Source organism: Branchiostoma belcheri, unplaced genomic scaffold, assembly GCF_001625305.1.
Source record: "Branchiostoma belcheri isolate BF01 breed outbred unplaced genomic scaffold, Haploidv18h27 scaffold12, whole genome shotgun sequence".
In the NCBI taxonomy this organism is placed as follows: Eukaryota; Metazoa; Chordata; class Leptocardii; order Amphioxiformes; family Branchiostomatidae; genus Branchiostoma; species Branchiostoma belcheri.
Genome location: NW_017802602.1, coordinates 3,899,252 through 3,921,226, shown reverse-complemented (window position 1 = coordinate 3,921,226; position 21,975 = coordinate 3,899,252). Strand labels below are relative to the sequence as shown.

Genomic DNA, 21,975 nt, shown 5'->3' with positions numbered 1-21,975 from the left:
ACGCAGCTCCAGCCAGCAGTGGTCCTCCGCCATCGATGCAGACCTGAGCAGCATGTTGCCGCCCGAGTTCAAGCCGGGAGAACCCTGGAAGGGCCTCAAGGACTACGCCAACGACCCGGACGTGACCCCCGGCAGCGTGGCGCGCTCCATCTCCCTCAACATGGTGAAGGACTCGGACATCCTGTAGCTGACGGGCGAACAGTACAAGTCCAGCAAGGACGACCCCGCCAGCTCCACCTCTGCTCTTCTCTCCTCCACTACTTGGTCCTTCAGTGGCAGCTCTTTATATAGCAATACTTCTGCAAGCGGCTCCAACAAAGGCAACGTCAAGTCCACCTGGAGCAGCTCCTCCCCCCTCAGCCCAAGCGCCTACCCACCCAGCACCATCACTAATGAGATCTGGCGCGCCCCCCTGCCGTCCAAGAAGGGGGTTGTGCCGGCCCGTCCCCCGCCGGGGCTCAACGTAACAAAGTCGTCCATGTGGTCCAGCGGCGGCGGCGGGAGGGGGAGCTCCGGGGACTACAACGTGGGTGGATCCTCCGGAGGCAGCGGTGGATCAGGATGGGGCTCTGGTGAGCTGCTATACCCTATAGGGTCATGTAAGGCATTATGTTACAGTTCCACTGTCATCAATGTGATGTCTGTCGTACGTCAGTGTCGGTTGGGAGAGCAGCCTGTTCTTTGTGTTGTGGAGGACTCCTAGTCTGGGACTTTACGTAAGATAACATGCCAACATTGTAAGGGAGAGAAAAATGTATACACATTCCAGGGACTTAAAACTCTTAGAAACATTCATGGAGAGACTATAATATCAATATCCATTCTTGTACCTGTAAAGCATAAGTTCCAAGAAAGCCAATTCTATGAAACAGAATACATACATGTATTTTGTGTAGTTGTGTGAATGCAGAAACTTATTCGGTGGTTAAAATTTATTTTGCAGTAGGACGGAAAACAAAGTTTTCACGGTGTTTGAAGTTTGCATTTGTCATACGAAAAAAACACCTATTCGCTGTGTTTTGATGTCACAGTAAGGGCCCATCGCAAAACTGCAAAAATAAGACCACTGTGAAAGTTTCTGTATTTACAGTACAAGACTGCTACATGTACTACAGCACCATGTTGCTGAGTTTCTGCATCAACAGTACTGAACCATTGGTAATGAAATGTTGCTAAGTTGTGCTTGGTTGTGTTTCAGTCCCCAGTATGTGGAGTGGGGGTGACACCGCCCCTCCCGGCCGCCAGGCGCCCTCCAACTGGCTCATCCTCAAGAACCTCACTCCTCAGGTCAGTAGCTATAGTAGAGCACATCAGTAGGATGTGTTGTGCCTCAGGTCAGTAGCTAGCATTATGCCACACTGGTTCTGAGCTTGAAATACATTTTGTACCTTCTTCTACATATCTGCACTGGTGCAGATACATGTAACATTGAAAACTAGAAAGGTAACATTTGTAAATCAAATGCACCATGTTTACCTTCACATGGCCCAGCTTAACAAACTACTGGTACTGCTTTGTTTATTCTTACTCAAACACACTCATATATATGGTGCATTTGGTGTTGTTTTCCTTTTACATACATTTATGATCTTATTCTGTATTTCTTTTATTATGTCTGTCCACCTATCTCTCTCTGTTTAAACATTTGAACCATCGAATTTCATCAATCTACATGCCAATGTTTTTCTCATCATTAAATGTTACAGTCTGCTTTTTAATTTGATCATAGAATATGCCCACATCATAGCACCTCATTGAAAATGAAAATGACAGGAGATTTTTTATCACATGGCTAGTGTTTTTTACTTTGATAGATTATAGATATGACAAAGTATGGCAGTGTAATCGGCTGGTATTTTTTTGTAAGATAGGGCATGATTGATGGTACATTTTGTAGATGGTAGAAAAGCATTTATTTGTTCCACACACTGTCCTCATTTGTGTGCCACCACACGCCTGTTCCTTTCACGCCTGTGAGTTGTTGACTTCTTTGTTCCTCCCCTGTTTCTGTGTTTCGCTGGCCCCCCCCTCCCCGTGTCATTTACACACACACCACCCACCCTACCACCAGGCTAACGGGATGTCCCCCTCCCTCTGGCAGATTGACGGCTCCACCCTGCGCACCCTGTGCATGCAGCACGGCCCGCTGCTGACATTCCACCTCAACCTCTCGCAAGGCTGCGCCCTGGTGTGCTACATGAGCAAGGAGGAGGCGGCCAAGGCGCAGAAGAGCCTTCACACCTGCGTGCTGGGGAACACCACCATTCTTGCCGACTTCATCAGCGAGGATGAGGCGAGACGCCTCTTCGAGCAGAACAACAGCCAGGCCGCGGCCACCTCGTCCGCCAACGATCGCTACAACCCGGATCGATACAACGTTAACCCGTCGTTCGGAGGACGCGGCGACGCCCAGCATTACATTGGCGGCCGCGGGGACGCGCAGACCTACCCCGGCCGCGGGGAGAACCAGTCGTACGGGACCCGTGGCGGAGAGAACCGGGGCTACGGGGGGCGCGGCGACGCCCAGGCCGCCTATGGCAGGCGCAACGACCCGCCGCCCTTCAGCGGGCCGCCCCCTAGCGACTCTCACTGGAACGGCAGCAGCAGCGTCGGAGGCCTTAGCAGCATGATCCCGGGGAACAGCATGTGGTCCATACAGGCCGGGTCCAGCGGGGGAGGCGGCTGGGGTACAGGAAACGACACGGACGCCCGCGGCGTGGTCAGCCCCAACGCGCTCTCCACCCTCCTCCCGGGGGACCTCCTGGGAGGGGAGAACATGTGACTCTCTGTAGCTCACGGCTACAGCTTGGGCAGGGGCTGACGAGAGTCGGCTCCCCGCCCAGATGATGTGCAAACCTGGGGGAGATGGGACTTCTCCATCCCAGATTGAATGCATTGCCATTTGATTTTGCCAGGAAGAACAATTATATGATAGCCTATTGAGGAATGCAAGCCAATCATGTCAAGTCAGCTGGGAAAATTCCTTCCAGTAGGTTTATGTGTGTTCCCTGTGTGGTGTTTCGTGTTACCAGCTCTCTTCAACAATCCCTTTCTTCCCTGCTAGGGGACCGAAGAGAAAGAACACAAGAGCTTTTAAATCATATCATGGAGAGGATTCGCTCCCAAAGACGGGTGCTGTTTTACTTGAAGAAAGAAATATATGTGTGTGCTTGCCTAAAGCTGTAATACTTTGTAGTGGCTATAATTATTATACAATAAATCAGATGCACATAGGTTGCACGTATTTGTATTCTCCGTGTCCTTTATTGTGTGTTTAATGATCTTACCATTAAGACTTGGATTAGCGAGAATTAGAATGGCAGGGATGAAGAAAAAAAGATGCATTTGTACAAGTCATTGTTCAAGTTTTGTCAGCAAGTCAGAAAGCACAGTCATTTCAAAAGATTAAGATAAACGTTTGAATAGATGTTCTCCAGACACAAATAGCTTCCAACCAAAGCGTCATACCTGCGACATTAGTCGCTCAAATTGACTTTACTTGAACATTTTGAGTTGTCTGCAAAGAGAGCAGTAGAATGATTGGCTTCACAAAGCGAACAAAGAAAAGTGACTCAAGGATGGAGCCATGTGGAACACAACATTATACCACTAAAAGTTAACATTTAAAGTTTATGGCTTAAGAGTGTTGAAGGCCTTTTGTGAAGTCCAACAAATCATGAATTTAGATATCCGGGCCAGATACCACAGGAAACGTACCCCTACCGAGAGGGCGAGAGCCAGACTCTACCAGGCTTCGGGAAGCGGCTAGAAAGAGTAGAAATGGGCGAATTTCCAAGCAGATGTTTTGGTGGCTGCAAATGCAGTATCATATTGATTTGATGGAGTTCCGCGCTGTACCTTTACTGAGACGTTTAGACAGGATAATCTCCAAGCAGATCCTAGGATGGCAAACGACAGTATCAAATTTGCCAGTCAGTATCCATTGGCCAGAGAGGGTTCAGACTCCAATACGCCACCATTGGGTACTGCCTGGCCAATTTAATACCATCTTCTGCCACCATAGGATCTGCTTGGAGATTATAGAAACTTTCAAAAGACAGCGTTCCTGTCACGGAGGGACACAAGGCGTGATCAACACTGCCGGTAACAATACAGCCTGACCTTTTCCCAACAATCGCGCCCGTTTGGTCTGCTTGGCGGGAGGATTCGAGTCCCGCTGGGCGCTACTGTGCTGAGGCTTCCCGGTCCAAAAGTCTTCTGTAGTCACCGCCACCTGTGTGGTGACACCACCAAAACTTTCATCTAACGTTAATTTACCCGCGAGTCGGTTCCAAGAACCCTAACCAGAGACTGTACCGAGTAAATACATACTAAAGAGATTCGATCCCAAACTCCATTATGTTTGAGCAAACTTGACACAAAAATAGCAGAGAGTGTACGTGAGTAAAATGGAATCGTTTCCCACTAGCGGCTTGGGCACTGTCAGTCAAAACGCTTAGTTAATACTCTTGTGCTTCCCGCTTAAAAAAAGAGAGAGGGGACTGTGGAATCTGTCCAGTGTGCGGTGGGGGAAGAATAGAATCACATCAGCTTCGCTGAAGACAAAAAGCTTCTTTGTGCGGGCGGTGAATGTGATGCGGTTGAATCACCATGACTGCGCCGACTGAAATCTGCTGCATGTGGTGGTGACTTCCCTTTTTGCCGCTCCCGTCATGGGACAGACTGCACTCAACTGACCGCTCGTTTCAGATGTAGAATTTCGAGAGGAGTCTAAAATCTGACACACAAATCCGGTATCTAAAGATGCGGTACTGTTCTAACCTGTTGAAGTTGGCCTTTGGTCGCGAGATCTGCTGACGGAAATATTAGTTCATCGAAAGGAAACCTCCTTGGTCCATCCAGATGACATTCTCGGCTGACTTCCCCTATTCTATGCGTGACATTTGAGCAAACACTGCCTTGGAGTCACAGGTTTGTACTTTTAAATTTCACCATCGATTCTTGTGAAACAACTTATATAGTGTAACGCAAACGGTAACGAGACTGTAGTACACGTCATGACTCAGAAACGTTCTCTGGAATTGTTTTCTCTAATCTAAACGTGTCTTTTGATGGTGTTTGTGTAAATGGTATAGAAGAAGGATTTGCAGTTGTAAGGGAGGATTAATGTTAGGGATTAACCTGTGACACGCTTATTATGATAATATTACTGCATGCAGAAGCTAGTGGCTGATTTTCAACGTATAATCTACCTAATAGACACGTTAGGACTAGATTACATACGTCGTGATATCTCTTGGGATAGTCGTGTATTGATAATAATAATAGTTTATTCAGCACTTTTTGTACATGTGTGTCTTGCACTGTTTTGTTACGGAAAGGCTGTCTTTAGATTATTGTTGACCGTTGGTTGTGTCACAGCCCGCGCCTGAAAATCATCAGAATCGCGCCACAACGACGAATGTTTGTTTGAACCATTCTCTGACCTCTCCGATATAAATTTACCGGGTTGCATATGTTTTGCTTTGTTGTCCAGCATGAATGTCGTGGCCTCTGTGGGCATAAGGGCTGCTGTATCCAGACTGATGAGAACCGTGCTTTATCCAGAATCGTGCTCAGACACGGTTGGAGATATGATAGCACACTCGTATCCAGAACCTTGGCAAATCCACGCTCATCCCTGGCATAGAACTTAAATAGACACGGTTCTTGGCACCGTTCTGGACATACTAAGGGCACCGGTCCCAGTACTGGTGCTCTAGAGACGATGAGAGGCGATACATTTATTCTTTGTTGTAGATATTCCTCGAGGACCCCTTTGATCAACAGTGAACCATATTTGTCATTGCATATATCGGATGTCGGGATGAAAAAAAAGAACAAACGAAAGGCACAGTGCGGACATTTCAACCGTATTATATCACTGAGTCTGTACATCAGTGTAGGCCTATACACCGATATCTTTGGGGAGGATTTAAAATTACATTTAACTCTGTGAACTGTGTGACTTCTTACTTCTTTTAAAAGATGAATATTCAGCTTTCAAGACAAGTAGTGATGGAGAAGAAACTCCCGGGCCCGGCACACGTGGACAGACCGGCCGACCTGCCCGGCTGCGTGACCACTAAGGAGGAGGAGAGTTACCTGGAGGTGGAGCAGGTGTACCGTTACGTCACCACCGGCAGTCTGTACCGGACACTGTCGGGTGTCAGCCGCCAGTCGGCACAGTCTGGGGGGCGTGGACAGGTACGTACAGTTAAAGGCACGGTCATAGTCGTCGTACGAAGCCTGGAGTCCAGCCTTATTAGCTTTAGTCCGCTCTCCAAGATCCGCTCCCCCAGTCTTGTTGGCGGGGTAATATTCAAGGAGATCTTCATCCTAGGCTCTCAAGAATAGGCAGTATCCAATTAGCCAGAGAGGGTCCCGTGCGTGACCCAAGGTTGGTGGGGGTAGCGACAAAAAAGGGCTATTTATAAAAAGCTAACGATCATTCCCCCACAACATCTGCTTGGAGAGTAGGTCCCTGGCCCTGGCCAATTGGATACTGCCTGGCCAATTTGATACTATCTTTGAGACCCTAGGATCTGCTTGGAGATTATTAAAGGACGACCTATGACGAATGTGGCCGTGTGACAGTGTGCCATAAATTTGTCAAATTTTCTGACCACTGTCAGCCTAGCGCCTGATAACCATTCTACACGGACCTCAGCAGCTTGTATGTAGGAGGTGTGTATACATGTATCTACCGGCCCCAGGCTACCAGACATAGGCCTTTGTATGAGCTGTCGACTCATTCGGGAGATCACGACCTTTATCTGACATTCTATCTTTTCACAGACGACTAGACTCCCTTTTTCAGATAATCTTTCTGATTACTGCCGTCACATACTAGTAGTAGTCGAAACCAACACCTTAAAAAATCCGGCCCGGCGTTCGCTTAATCTATCTGGGCGGGCAAGCAACACCTCCAGTACCGTGTACGCAGAGATATCGTTACCGGGACACAGCATTTCGTGTGTACCGATATAATGACATTTATCGGGGCTGAAAACGATTTCCAAGTTATCGTTACGCCTCAAATGTCGCCCCGGCAGGGGACAAAATGTCTGATTGACAGGCGTGATAATTAGTCAATCCCAACCCTGCCAGAGACCCCAGTCCTGCTGGCCTCGGCGGGTCAGCTATTGAGACACACACATCACTACATTTCAGGTAGAAAAGTCACTATAGCATATCAGTAGCACAGTGTGTGCGTTTTGTATTTTGTTTTCAGGCTTCGATCGGGTAATAGAAATTTACTTATCTTGAGTGTCAACACCTTGAGTGTCCTTGAGTACGAAAACATGTAACGTTACTACCAGTAGTACTTTATAGTGAGCTTGGAGTATCCTGCCTTTATTAGGGTATAACAAAATCAAAAAAGAAGAAAAACTAAGTATCCCTTGGTTCAGAATTGTTGCTAAGGCTTGTTTTTTTTTTTTTATGAACATTGATTCCTTCCTACTTCCTACAGGATTCGGATGTATCAGACAGCAGGGAGAAGTGGTCGTGGCGGGCTGTGGTGGTCGGTGTGGTCGCCTTCGTGCTGGCCATCACACTGGCTCTGGCACTCAACCTCTCTGGTAGGACTAGAGTCATTCTCATAACTCTGCCAGGCACACACACACCTCAAAAAAAAAAAAAAAAATCAAAGAGTTCTACAAATGCAGCATCAGTAATCCCTGACGTTTGCACACTTCAGATATCCAGGTGTTCAAGATATTCTTGGAAAGGCCTCGATAACACTATTTTCAATATCAATGCGTTGGCCTTAAGGTACCTGGTGGAATTATGACAACTGGCATTGACGGTTACATCGGAGGGCTTTTAAAAGTTACAAATGATGTCTCTCTTCAGTCTGAAGTCTGATCTTTAAGATCTAAGGCACAAAGCTAATGAGGTAAAATCTCATGAGAGGTATATATAAAACTGAATGAAAACATCATTTATAACACCCCCTCTATTAAACTAATGATTCTCTTCTCCCTTTACTACTTCAGTGTCCACTGGGTCTTCAGACCAGGTTGAAGAAGAGGGTGATGTGATACGTGAAGACTTACCTCCAAAAGAGCAGAAGCCAGCAACAACCGAGCAACACACCATCACTGTTACTGAGGAGACAAGAACAGGTCAGGCATTCTAGTGGCTGTCAGAAGTCTTCAAGATGAAGGAAAAATCCCCATCACTAGCTGATTGGAGTTAGCTGTAATCAGGGAATGAGACTAGCCTCCATAGCATGCCAAAAACTGGGGGTTTTGGGGGTCTTCAGGGTCTTTGGGAGCTTTTTATGTGCTATTTTCTGTGATTGCATATAGACAACATAGCCGGCCTGGTTGAATTACCCCTGTTTTTAGAACTGGGCTAATCAGAAAACAGCCGAAGACCACCAAACTCCCAATTCTATAAGCCTGCTACGGAGGCTAGAATGAGACCAGGCTTGCTTGCCTCACTGCAAGGCCTTTGAATGGTCATAAATCATTTGGTCTTGCCACAGTTGAGAGATTAAGAGTGACACCAGTAGCTAGAACTAACACCTGCTATTTATCTAAGGAGTTAACAAGTTAATGAGGCATGGCAGATGAGGCCTGACAAGGAAGCCCAAATGTGTTTCTACTTTACCTGCCAATCTAGTGCCTATCCACTCACTAAAAGGCAGAAGATTCTTTCTCTGGAGGCCCTTCAGTGTCCATTATGTCATTCTTTGCATATTAACTTTACAGAAAATCATTTTTGGGTTGTTATCATATTAAGATGTCTGTGACTCCAGTGTGAGCTTTTATTCTAGCTATTTATAGATTATAAAAGATTGTACTTGGAGGAAGATGATGCTAGGACATTGCCTATAAAGTGGCACTAGGTCATGAAACAATAACTCAAATGCAAAATGATCAATACAGCTACATGACAGTTTGTCTACCATTCAACAGTAAAGATTGGATCTTGTCATTGATACCTACAGGTTCGACTGTTGAACCGTCAACATCTCCGACCAATCACGTCACTACAGACAGCAAAGCTCAGCCAATCAGAGACGCAGAGGAGACAACTCCAACAGTCACGACCAGCGTGACACAGACACAGTCATCAACACCGACCCCCCCACCCACCACTACCACAACCATGGCTACAACCCCACAGGACGTCAGCCCTACTGTAGCAGCCATGGAACTGTCAACTCTGACACCGTCCACACAACCAGTGTCCACAGAAAGTAGGTGGGAGGTACTAGGTAGAAAGCATTGAACTCATATATGGTGATTTTGCATGTGCACCTCAAGTAACAATGTTAGGATGCCACAACTTACTTAGCCTCTACCAGGCTCCGGGAGGCGGCTGGAAAGAGTAGAAATCGGCCAAATAGAGAGATATAACAAGCACCTTCCGAAGCCTTGTAGAGGCTACAACTTACCCAGCACCAAGTCCAGTTTTTGTGATGGCCTTGCATCACAAATTTAGACTGAAAACACAGTGAAAACCTCATTTTCCCCTCCCATGGAATGAAACCACTGCAGTTTCTGCTTTAAAGAAAATTATCAAACTCTGATGCATTTTAACTTTTCATCCTATAAAACAATTGTGCCCACTGTAGAAGGGTATGTGCTGCACGGAGGCCCAGGACAGTACCCGTGTGCTGATGCTGACAGGACAGCTGCTGTAATCCCTGTGTACCAGGTGTGTGACGGGACACCCGACTGTCCTGATGCCAGCGATGAGCAGGAAATGTTGTGTAAGTCCAGCGTTGGGTGGTACTCTTATGGCTAATGACTTTTCCCATGGTAGAACTTTTTTCATTCATGGACCCAGATCTACATGGAAAGGTTTTCCAAAGTCCTCCACCTCAAAAGATCATCAGAAGGTTACTTATTTACTTACTTTTGTAAATGATATTTTGGCAGAACTAATGTTAACTGCACTACATTATAGTGACTCTTAGAAATGTAAAATAGAAATGTGATTCCCAGTTTCAGACACATAATACCTGACATTTAAAGATATTTTTTTGTTGAGATTCATTATATATTATTGTAATATCTAATTGTACAGGCCCCCCGCTAGCCTGTTGGTCGGTGTTGAAGCCTATCCGTAATGCCCAGGACTGTGACAACAGAGTTCACTGCAGTGATGGGAAAGATGAGGATCCTGACAGATGTGGTGGGTAACACTCAAGAGTGTTTATGGTCTGTCTAGTAGTGGTGATAGTGACCCTACCTCTGGGCCATGAAGTCGTGAGTTCGAATCCAGGCTGTTGTCACTCACGGGTAACTTCAAAAAGAAGTAGGGGAATTTTATCTGATACAAGAGTGCAAATCCATGTGGAAGATTCCGGCCATGACTGTTTCTTGAATAAAGTCAACTTGAAGTATTCTGTATCTGTATCTGTATAGACTTCAGTGCAATACACCAGCTTTGCAGGTATGTGGCGCGGCAGCAGCTGACTATACTACACTGAATGACTACCAAATACTTTTCTCTTTTTCAGAATTTCAACTGCTTATCCTATGTAATTATTTAATGTTTTCCCCTCTGCCCAAACCTGCCAGCCCCGTTCCAGTGTGCAGATGGCAGTCGGCTGGTTCCTCGGTACTGGAAATGTGACGGTGTCAGACAGTGTCCGGATGGAAGTGATGAGAGCCCAGATATGTGCAGTAAGTCTCATTCAATTTTGAGCAAGGTTATTGGTGATGTCTAATAGGCCAGAATATATGTCATTGAACTCCTCACCACCTCACCTCACCAGTCCCATAGGCATAGCTGTCCGATGTCAGCAATAGGGGCAATGTGGCTTTCAACAAGAGTTCTCCACCCCCGGCAATCCTCTGCCAGTCTTGCCAGCTGGCCTAAGGGTTGTCCTGTCCATTCTTTCAAGTCACTGGTCCATGTCCTTCGTGGACGCCCCCTAGGTCGTACACCCTCCACCTTCCCTTGCAATGTGGTGTGAGCTAGGGTGCCCTTTGCTCTGATTGTCCAAATCACTACACCTTTTTCTTCCTTACCAGTGACAGGAAACTGGGAAGTGGGCCTGCCAGTGACTTGAATTGAACTCCACTGACAGAAAATACCCACTGTGTCCTGTTTATCCCGCAGGACCGTTCAGCTGTGCCAGGAGGCAGCACGACTCGTCTGTCCCGTGGTTCCGCACCTGTGACGGGCTGATGGACTGTGATGATGGGAGTGACGAGTGGGCACCTCACTGCAGTAAGTAAAACATTTTCCATTAGACGATGATTACTAAGCAACCAGAATTGGATTTGTATGACCCTTGATTTTATTGTAACTTGTTGGTATATGATACATAATACGGATGTATGATCATAAAATGACAGTACAACACTCAAAACGTTCAAAAGCTTGTTACATGTCTTTAAAATTCGTTGAGTGATTTTTCATACTGTTGCAGTCACAGCTCTTCTAATGGAAGGGTCCGGGAATAGACAGAAGGACATTGCATTGCTGTTTTAGTCCTGTTCATGTAACCTTGAACTGGCCTCATCATATCTAATGTTACAAGATGACCTCGAGTTGAGATATGAAGAAGAAATGATGACAAATTAAACCTGACATTTTTGACTGTTCCAGGTGTGTGTGATATAGGGTGGATGGAGCACCAGGGTCTGTGTTTCCTGTTCAAGATGATATTGAGATATGAAAAAGAAGGTTTGAGAAATTCAAGCTGACTTAATGACCTTCTGTTGTTACAGGTGTGTGTGATATACTAGTAGGCAGGATGGAACATCAGGGCCTGTGTTTCCTGTTCTAGTTGACCTCGAGTCTTCAGTAAGTTCAGATATGAAGAAGAAATGTTTGATTACTTTTGTAACAACTATTTTGTTACAGGCGTGTGTGATATAGGCTGGATGGAGCACCAGGGTCTGTGTTTCCTGTTCTATGTGTACGGAGAGTTGCCCTGGGCCGTGGCGCGAGACGCCTGCCGAACTTTCAGCCCTGGAGCGGACCTACTGGTGGTGGACAAGCCGGAGGTCCTCAACTTTGTCAGCAAAACCATCCGCAGTCTGGACCCCAGGTGGAAGAAAGGGAAGGGGTTCTACTGGTGGATAGGCTTCCAGCAGCAAACTGTAAGTGATCCAAGTGTTGAGCGTCAAATTCAATGTGTTAAGCCTCAAATTCAATGTGTTTAGCCTCAAATTCAATGTGTTTATTATCAAAGCCAATGTTTAGCCTCAAATTCATAGTGTTTAGCCTCAAATTCATAGTGTTTAGTCTCAAAGCCAATGTCTTTAGCCACAAATGTTTAACCTCAAATTCATTGTTTTTATCACTTGTTGAAAATGGCAACATGCGCTGTCCCTTGAAACTTTCCATTAAACATCTACGAGAAAAGGCTTGCACTATTTTGCAGGCCTGGTACAATATTACAACACATTAGTACACGAATACATTATAAAAAATTTACTCATTTATGTTGACAACAGGGAGGAGGAGACTATGCCTGGTTGGATGGGACGTCCGTGACACCTGCAGCGATACAGAACGGAGACTGTGGAGCGTTGAAGTTCCCAGGGGGAAACAAGCCACATCAGTACACAGGGGAAACTTGCCAGGTCAAACTCAACTTTGTCTGCAGGACTCTGCCCAGACAAGTCAAGAGGAACTGAGATAACAAAACACAATATCTACTGATATATCAAAAGAGAAATTCAATACAAAAGTGTACAAGCAGAACTTGTGGATTCGTAGGATTGGGGCGAATTGCAATTGATTGCTTTTAGTCTACCTCTTCTACTACATGTACTATAGAGAAGAATACACTATTCTCCTGTGGAGACTTCTAGGAGTGGGTTAGCAGCATTTGTTTTTACCAGGGGTTTAGAGTGGCATTTTCCTTTTTAGGGGATGTTTCCATGGAGCTGTATCACCTGCATTAGATGAAACATTGTCATTGAATCTAGATCAACCCCTGTATTATATACAAAGTCAAGTCTTTCCTGACTTATTAATATTGACAACACAATGAGAAATTTGTGGCAGTGGTACAATTCTATGAATTATAATACAGTCTATAGATAGGTACACTTTAGGTATATCTTAGGATAGAATATATTTTTGCTGCTTGCTGACGATTCTTTATTTCGCTGCAATAAAGATGACGTGAAGGAATTTCTACTAACTGAAGTTTTGTTCAGTAAGTACAAGCTGCATAAGAGTCTCTTTACAGTTGCATGCATGTTGGGTGAGATTCAAACTCCCAACCTCTTGGTCATGAGGCAGGGTTGCTAACCACTAGTCTAAGAATGCAAAATACTTGTAATACCTGTGTCACCATGTGGCAACCGTCCCTACCCCCAGTCCAGTTGATATAGGTGGGAATGATGTAACAATACGTCCATAATATGATTTATTGTTCATCTATTACTAGCATATATCATTCATACATCAGCAAAAATGTTTGGTTACCTTTGTACATTTCATCAAACTTACAAAACAGGTGTCCTCACAACAAAAAAAAATTCATAAATTTACGAGAATACAGACTCTCATTGGGGATAACCAGTAAATAAAAACAAGAAACCATCAAAAAAGCAAATCTAGCGGAAAAGTATACACAAAGATTTCTACTGAAGCATCATGTTGAGATGAAGGAAGAAAAATTCAAATCAATCTGGCGGCAAGGTGAGAATGACAGTTTCTTGTACAAGACAGAGGAAAAAAATCTAACATCTTACAATTACAAACTCTGTGTCCTTAATGTTGTATGAAAATCTGCAGCAAAAAACATGTCCTGAAATAAAAGCAAGGTAAGCTTTTTACAGTATGCTCAACTGTTACACTCCTACACACACTCTAAAACAGACTATTGGTTTAAAAATACACAATGAAGAATGTGATGCATTGATACTCCAGAAAAGTATGGCATATATTACAAGTCATAGGACAAAGATAACAGTTTGCCTGAACTGTCATTTTTAAATGTAACACAACGGGGTTGTGCTTTCTTCTACAGCTTAGTCATTGCACCAAGTTAGATGTATTTCCACACACTCAAAGATCAAATGTATTCTTCTAGACTATCACTCAAATTGTCAGCTAAACAGTTCATCTTTCCATATTTCAAAACAAAAGACACACTAATCAAAGACTACTGCAGCTTGACAAACAGAAGAATCTGACATTCCAAATTAAAGTAGGTTTAGTATTCTGAACCTTCATGCAATGTTGCACCATTTAAACTTGCTCATTTGGATACTTTTACTGAACCAATGTATCTGCTATCTATGTGCTTATATTTTACACGTTCATGGCTAAGGACTTTTCTTCTTTTAGCAGATACAACATACAACAAAGACTGCAATGTTACGAGAAACAAACTCTTTGAAGTTTGAAAGATTCCTTTACAAAACACACACTCAAGGAGACATCTTTCATACAAACATTTATCGCTTTAGCTGAAAGTGTTACCATTTCTATCATGTTTCTCACTAAGAAAGGGCCCCAAGCTAAAAGATACCAAGGACTTCAGTATGATTCTTGATGCTTAAGTGACAAACGGGACGCTAATCACCCTAAAACGCTACGTCTGCTAGAGTTACATCAAATGAAAAGTAGATTTCTTTTAAAAAGATGCCATCAAGCAATAAATTTTCCAACAGTCATTGCAATATTCTATATTATGCTTGCATTTTTAGTAGATGGCAGTTCAAGGAAAGTGAAGACTACAGTTCTGAGCTAACTAAGTTATGTTGCGGTTTTCACGCGCCCAGATCCGGACTTGGAAGCGATAAGCCTGTCCACCATGGTGCGTGCGTAGCGCAGGCGAGTGAAGAGCTCCTTGCTGCACCCGTGTTCTTCGATCAGGGACAGACGGAAGGTTCGAGAGTTTCGCTTCTCGTCGATGTAGGTTACCGCTCCCATGAGGGGGCAGAGGATGATCTTGGTGTGATCCTGATCAGGGTTGAAAAACAAAGTTGTAACTCAGTGTTCTTACTTGCTGTTTGTTGTATCTGACTTTAAATTAGAGTTTAATCCATATCCAACAATTTTGTTTGTTGATCTGATGTAGTGGCATTTGATCTCAAGCAATATGAAGAGAACAGAGAAAAACAATATATTTATCTTTGACTTCCTGTTATTCTTCTTGTGAAATTCCCCCCACCCATGTGCTGTCAATCTACTCTGTCCAGACAAACACACATATACAACCCCACAGCTTTGCCACCCATACTTGGATGTAACAATGGAACCCTGTATAACAACATACTGAAACAACAAACTAAAAACAATTCTCCTGCACACCTGGAAGAAGTTGATCTGTAGCGTGCCGCTGCTGAGGTGCAGCACGATGGCGCTGCGCGTGCGGAACCACATCCTGAGGAACGGCAGCCGCGCCATCTCCTGCACCTCCCGCGGCGCGATGTTAGCTCCGGCCTTCAGCAGGTGTTCACTCATGTAGTTACGGAAGTACTTCAGTAGGGTCACCTGGGAGAGACAGATGGTGGTGAGTGGTCTCTTAATGCTAGTGTCAACAGGGAAAATAATCTAAAGGACCACCAAATACTCTGAAACAGTGGCCACATTGGCCAGGTGGTCCTTATGTAGACGTGGTCATTTCTTCATTGTACTGTGAGTGTGAGGAGAAAATAGCATGCCCTTTTCTGTAGAGCGCAATCGGCCGTTTTAATTCCAAGTAGAGCATAGACGGACCGCTCTAATGGCTTGTATACCCAAAAACAGTTTCATCAGGTTGGTTAAGTATAGGAATAGGATACAGGAGTTTTCTTTTACACAACCTGACAGGATAGTGACGTCAGCAAGGTAAACTATCTTGGTTGTGTTACAGAAAACTCCTGTATCCTGGCTTGTATACCATACGAAGTGCAGTTAAAAAGGAAAAGACATGAGCAGGAGTATGATCTTAACTCTTTGATGACTAACTGAAAAAACTTTAAGAACAGTTTCCAATAATTCACACAATTGTAAGAAAACCAGTGCAAATTTTTTTACAAATTTACTAAACATTACTAAATGTTACTCTGTGAACAATTGATTTATGTATCTTCACTTTAACATAAGTGTACATTGTTATGTAATACTGTTAGTGTTATACAAAAGAGAGCTGGTTTATGTTAAAGAAAAGTTGTTTCTTCTCACCTTCTTTGTGAGTGACTCTGGGAATGTTTTGATGGTGTGGTAGGACTCTGTACCGTCCCTCTCGATGTACTGAGTCTGTTCACTGTCAGCGTACAGTAACAGTCTGGTCGAGTCATTAAACAACACTCCAACACTGCCATCACACAACTGGTAACCTGGGACAACACAAAAACATTCTATTAGAAATGTGCATAAAAAAAACTAAGTCAACAATTTCTTTACCACAGGTAGCTTTATGTACAGGGACTTTTTACTAAATATTTGGTTTTTCATTTAATTAGGCAAGGGGATCTTGTAGTAAGAATTGTTGACTTATAGCCCATCACACTTCAAAAACAGTTAGGACTCCTTATTGGTGTGAATGGCCTAAACCTTAGACTAAGTTACAGTCTGGTCTTAAGCAGCTTGTACTTACTGTATGAAACTGGTACCAGTGTGATACAAAACAATGGCAAAACATAAACTGGTAGGACTTGTTTGTGCCTTACCTAGCCCATACTTGTCGGAGTAGTCGACCCACTTGCTCACCCACAACACTGGGATCGCTGCTGGGTCTTCTGCATCCTCTGGTCAGATAGAAAACAACAAAACAACATGGTCAACAAACAACAACAAAATCAGTACTAACACTAACACAGCTTTTAGAAAACCATCAAGATAAAATACTCTTTTGATAGATAATCTGTTAAAAAGACTGGGAATGCTTGCTCATGATTTGAACATGTGTGCTGACCTGAGTACCTGTATCCACTTTGCAGAGGCTGCAATGAAATATCTTTTGCGTGCAAGTTGGCCATAGAGGCATTAGGAGCTAGCCTGTGTAGGGCCTGGAAACAGTCTGGCATCCAGGCTTAAACCATTCCCTAAGTACTAGAATCTTACCTTCATTTCCTTTGACTTTCTCTGTTGGCCTTGCGGCGAGTACAGAAGACAGCTGCCCCATCATGTCTGACAGGTAGTAGTCAGGGACTGCCTCGTCTTCACCTTTAGAGTTCAACCTGGCCAGTCCAGGCTTGATGTTCTCCTGAGTTCCTCCTGACTTGGACTGGGGCTGGTTCTCCTTCAAACCTACGGTGTTGGTGTTACTGCCATCTGGAGAAAGGAAGGTCAAAGGATTTAGGTCACAATCAGTAATCTCGATCAGTTCTATTCTTCGAAGTTGCCAAACAAATTATGCCAAAAACAGTTACTCGAGCAACTGGATATGATTTTTGAGTTGCTTGAGCAACTGTTGTCTAACCTTCACCGCTGTGCCAAGCAAATTGTTTTTTCTTTCATCCCCAGCTGTCTAGCATAAAATGGAAAACTGCAGACAAGAAAAAAGGGCTCTGGCACCATGGCATCACCAAAAATAAGTAGCGTTATAGATTTTTACCCTCTTTGGAACACAAGTTTTGGGAGAAAAAATTGTGCCTGGATTTCCCTAGAAGAAAACAATAATACTAACAATTTTGTAGAAGTATGGACATGCTAAAAGCTTCTTTCATAGAACTACATCACTATGGAACAAGCTTCCCTGTGAATGCTTCCCAAATGGGTACAATCTTAAACTTTTCAGTTTTCTAGTTCCCAAAACATGCAAGTGATTTGTGAATAGTTTCATCAGGTTGGTGAGTCACTGAGTAAAGAGACTCTTTCGAATTCTACACAACCAAGTCTTTTATTCAGCCGACGTTTCAGACGACTTCCTGGGGAAAGTACTACAGGTAGTCAGAATTGCCCTGAGGAAGGTGACAGACAGTCACCAAAATGTTGGCTGTGAATAAAAGACTTGGTTGTGTAGAAAGAGTCTCTTTACTCATGTAAGTGGTTTGTATGAGCCTTGTTTTGAGGTGAAAATTGTTAATCAAATTACCTTTGCTGTTGAGTTCCCTGAGAGGATTCCTGGTAGCCGAAGTGGAGAACCTTGCATTGTTTTGAAGTGAGAATTGAGGGAACAAAAAGAAAATAACAAACCTTTGCTGTTGAGTTCCCTGAGAGGATTCCTGGTGGCAGATGCGGGGAACCTGGGCGCCATGGTGAGACACGTGACGGGGAGTCGTGACGGCATGTAGCCGGAGCGGAACCACTCGTCATCGATGATCTGCTGCACCGTGGGGCGCTCGCCGGGGTCGGACTGCAGGAGTTTGGCGATGAGAGCGCGGGCGGTGGGGCTGACGCGCTGAGGGATGAAGTACTCGTTCTTCCTGATGCGCATGTACGTCTCCTTCAGACTGTGGGTCTCAAACGGAGGTTTGCCACACAGCAGGGTGTACCTGGGGGGAAAACAGATAGAGATTCTTTGCCGTTTTCTTTTCGAATGGCTGAATTTTTCACGGTCAATTTTCATCAAATTTACTGTATTTCCGTCAAGTTTATGACATGACTTTGGAGACAATTTTTATTTTACGGTTATGACTTAAAGAATTGACTACCAGTATTACAAAATAAATTACACATTTTTCATTGTGATCTTGAGACCATTTTGGGGACAACTTTTTAATACAGTTCACATATATTAATGATTAACCCTTTTCTCATGCCTTACCCGTTAACCAGATTGATAGTTAAAGATACTTTTTTTATTCACAAAACTTAGCTCCTTCACATTTTTGGACTGAAAAGCTTATCTCTGTATATGTGTAGTTTCTGCTTTGTTTTTTTTAAAACATCTTTTTGCTTGTGTTTGAAATAATGCGTTTCAGTCAGTGTTTTTCCCTTGAAGCCCCACCGTGTCAAAGTCCATCTACATGTACTTGGACTTTGGCAATGAATGCAAAAGGATCTTCAGACCAATTTTCACTAAACGTTGAAAACATTTATGAACATGTCATTGTACTTACATGATGCAGCCTATTGACCAGGCATCCACCTCATAACTGTGTCCCTTCTTCCCCAGAACCTCAGGAGCGATGTAGTTTGGTGTTCCACAGAGTGTCCTTTGAAAATAAAAGGGATTCTTCAGTTGAAGAATTACATGTTTCTTGTTACACACACACACACACACTCACTGTCCGGTTTATCGTCAAGCAACCTCTCCACTGTAAAATAATCACAGTCACTACAAAGAAGTCCTGTCTTGGCTTGCATTACTATTGTTGTTTGAACTGTGAGAGCCATTTCTTATCCTACTGCAAAATTCCATGTGAACAGAAGCTAGTTCTCCCAGATTCTACCTAGAAATGTTGGCTTCTTCGAAGTTCTAAGGGCCTGACCAGTGGGAGGGTAATACTAAAAAAGGTGATTAAACCAGGCTACCACATCACACATACCTTTTCCTCTCTCCGTCGAAGTCGACCTTGGTGGCCAGGCCGAAATCTCCAACCTTGATCTCCAGCTCGTCGTTGAGGAACAGGTTTCCCAGTTTGAGGTCGCGGTGGATGACCTTGTTGTCGTGCAGGTAGAGGCAGGCCTTCAGCGTCTGCATCATGTAGTACCTCGCCTCGGGCTCTGTCACCGTCTTACGCCGCTTGTGCAGCTCCATCATGGACTGGGGGGAAGGACAGGGGGCAAGGTGTTAAAATATCAGTATAACTTCTCATCAAGTTCAACTGTTCCAAACAACTGTTCCCTTGTGCGTCTTACCCCAACAGAGGGGTGTTGCACAGTATCATCTCAAGAACAAGAAGCAGCATTAAAATGTATATTACTGTATTTTAATGCGAGCATGCGGGGGCAATGAGAAAGAGGGTGGACTTGCTGGGCTGTCTCTTTGTCCGGTGACCATATTATATATAATTTGCTTGTTGGGACAAATTTCACTTGCTACATGGGAATTTGAAAACAAGTGTGAAATTTCCCAATCTTTGAGTGGAGTAGACAAAAGTTTAAAGCTGGAGTCTACATAGTGACTATGACCGATAATTTGTTGTAAGACTGAGCGGGATGCCTCCAAACAGAAATTTTACTACAGACCCCTGGATTATTTCAGTTAGACCCCCACAGTGAATATGGGCAAATCTGGACATTTTTGCAGTCAAATTGTATCCGCGCCGCGGTTACCTCTTAAACTAAAGTTCCTCCTCAAATTAAAATGCCACTGCATTTCTAGTAAATTCCGAACATATTAAAGAAAAGGAAAATCAAGTGATGTTAACTTCATTTGAATGGAAATGAAATGTTTCATGAATTAAAACACTATTTTCCCTTCTTCATCTTATTGTTAGAACTGTTTATATTCAAACATTTAGGTAAATAATTTCCTGTCAGTCTGGGTGACCTAAAAAAAGGCCCACAGAACTTGTCCACCTGCAAACCCTAACTGGCAAATTATTCATTCATGCAGTAAACTATAGCTGAAACAAAAGATTTTTAGGGTCAATATCTGCAGTACAGACAAATATATATTGTCCTTTGAAGTTTCCGCCGGTATTAGCTAGGCACACAGATGTGAAGTCGTCCAACGGTTAAAAACCAACCGGCCCGTTACATTATTCATGAACTGATTTAAAAACCCGTGACGGTTCACTGCTTCATGTGGCGAGTTTTCTCAAAATATGTACAGCTTATTTTATTACGATCCTCTGACCAAACATAGATAAATTTTTTAACACAATAATTTGAAAATCTTACCCGTCTTCTGCACAACTCTAACAGAACGTAGACAAAGTCCTTATCCTCGAAAAAGCCGTGGAATGCAACGATGTGTGGGTGATTCAAACTGCGGTGGATCGCAATCTCCATCGTCATTTTGTCCTTCTGGTGCGGTTTGGACAGCAGCACTTTCGGGACGATCTTCCCGGCCACAATCTGCCGGGTCTGGAGGTCTGTAAGTTCATAACAACGGGCGAATCCGCCCTTGCCCAAGAACCGGCCGCGGACATAGCGACGGTGGGTGGTGGGGTCCTCCAACACTTCTGGTACTTCGGGAATCTTTATATCCTCCTTATGCCGTGCCATCGCTCAAAAATTCACCTTCAGATATGACACACGTTAACACAAGATACCTAAGCTTCCTATAGTGGTGCCTAAAGCTTTAAAAATCGCGTATAGCCCTGTAAAATACAGGAAAACACAAGGCTACAGGTGATAGAGCACTGTTACAAGTCACCTCTGACGCTGAACTAAGGATTTTAAAAACGGTGCGTCTGTTTGAAACAAATTATGTCCGCTCTTCTGATTGGCTGTTTGTTGGCCTGAAACAAATATGTCCGGCCTCCTGATTGGCTGTTTTAGTTTACGCGCGGCCTTGTGGGAAGGGCGATCTTGTGTCCAGATACATCCGGTTACGTTTCAATTCACCTCGTTCCCAGGATATGTCTTGTGATGGTAAGGTTCCGGGTCGGAGTTTAATTCTGACCAGAGTCTAAGTAAGTGCGCAGTAAATCGCCGGAAACGTGACTTTGTATGGTATGTTTTGGCCGCGATATCCCTGAAATCGTAATATCTGTGTACATATCTTTGTATTTTCTGAAAAGCCTGTTAGTTGTAGCCTTTATAGGTGGCGTAATGTTGGTGGTCCAGCTAAGACTTCCTGGTATTCGTCCGCGCGGATGGTTATGTGGCCTTTTCGCCTGACCGCCGGGATGGTACGTTCTATATGCGTTTTGGGTGTGTTCGGGCCATCGAAGATAGCGATAAACTTATCGCATCGATTTTAATTAAATTCAAATTTTGGAAACATTAGGTTCTGAGCTTCTTCGAGTACTAAGCCGTTACCCTGGGAAAATTCGTTTTTTCCATGCAGCCATGGTTAAAAATGACGAAAAAAATTATCCCTTTTTTCAAAATGTACTTTGATGTGCCTCATTTACCCCTAAATAAATTGGGCGCAGAAAATATCAATCAAGTGTATTGATAAGCGGCACGGCACCCCTTTCCACCAAAAGAGTGAAAAATTCCGACCCGCGTTTAGTACAGAAATGACAGCCCGTCGGGCTGAGGGTGTCAAAT

General features: G+C 44.0%; 3 protein-coding genes across 3 annotated transcripts in view; 2 read left to right on the top strand and 1 right to left on the bottom strand.

Annotated features, from left to right (window-relative positions):
* The window catches only part of LOC109462699 (trinucleotide repeat-containing gene 6C protein-like), a 6,705-nt gene extending 3,471 nt beyond the window's left edge, over window positions 1-3,234 (top strand). The window contains 3 exon segments of the mRNA XM_019759259.1: window positions 7-599; window positions 1,199-1,287; window positions 2,102-3,234. Of these exon segments, the coding sequence (XP_019614818.1) occupies window positions 7-599; window positions 1,199-1,287; window positions 2,102-2,782 (1,363 nt within the window). The 3' untranslated portion in view covers window positions 2,783-3,234.
* A 1,399-nt stretch (window positions 3,235-4,633) lies between these two features.
* Window positions 4,634-12,850, top strand: LOC109462870. Its single transcript, XM_019759508.1, has 11 exons — window positions 4,634-4,932; window positions 5,989-6,207; window positions 7,475-7,583; window positions 8,001-8,129; window positions 9,008-9,211; window positions 9,590-9,727; window positions 10,045-10,152; window positions 10,542-10,646; window positions 11,086-11,196; window positions 11,836-12,074; window positions 12,432-12,850. The coding sequence occupies exons 2-11, from the start codon at window positions 5,989-5,991 to the stop codon at window positions 12,612-12,614; spliced, it is 1,545 nt and encodes a 514-aa protein (XP_019615067.1). The 5' UTR covers window positions 4,634-4,932; the 3' UTR covers window positions 12,615-12,850.
* Window positions 12,851-13,341: 491 nt separating this feature from the next.
* Window positions 13,342-21,193, bottom strand: LOC109462796 (serine/threonine-protein kinase PLK1-like). The gene is made up of 9 exons (XM_019759407.1): window positions 20,656-21,193; window positions 19,356-19,573; window positions 18,927-19,022; window positions 18,061-18,359; window positions 16,987-17,196; window positions 16,593-16,670; window positions 16,105-16,259; window positions 15,250-15,432; window positions 13,342-14,898 (listed from the first exon to the last, which is right to left on the bottom strand). Exons 1-9 carry the CDS (start codon window positions 20,980-20,982, stop codon window positions 14,692-14,694), a joined length of 1,773 nt encoding a protein of 590 aa, XP_019614966.1. The 5' UTR covers window positions 20,983-21,193; the 3' UTR covers window positions 13,342-14,691.
* Between the last annotated feature and the right edge of the window lie 782 nt (window positions 21,194-21,975).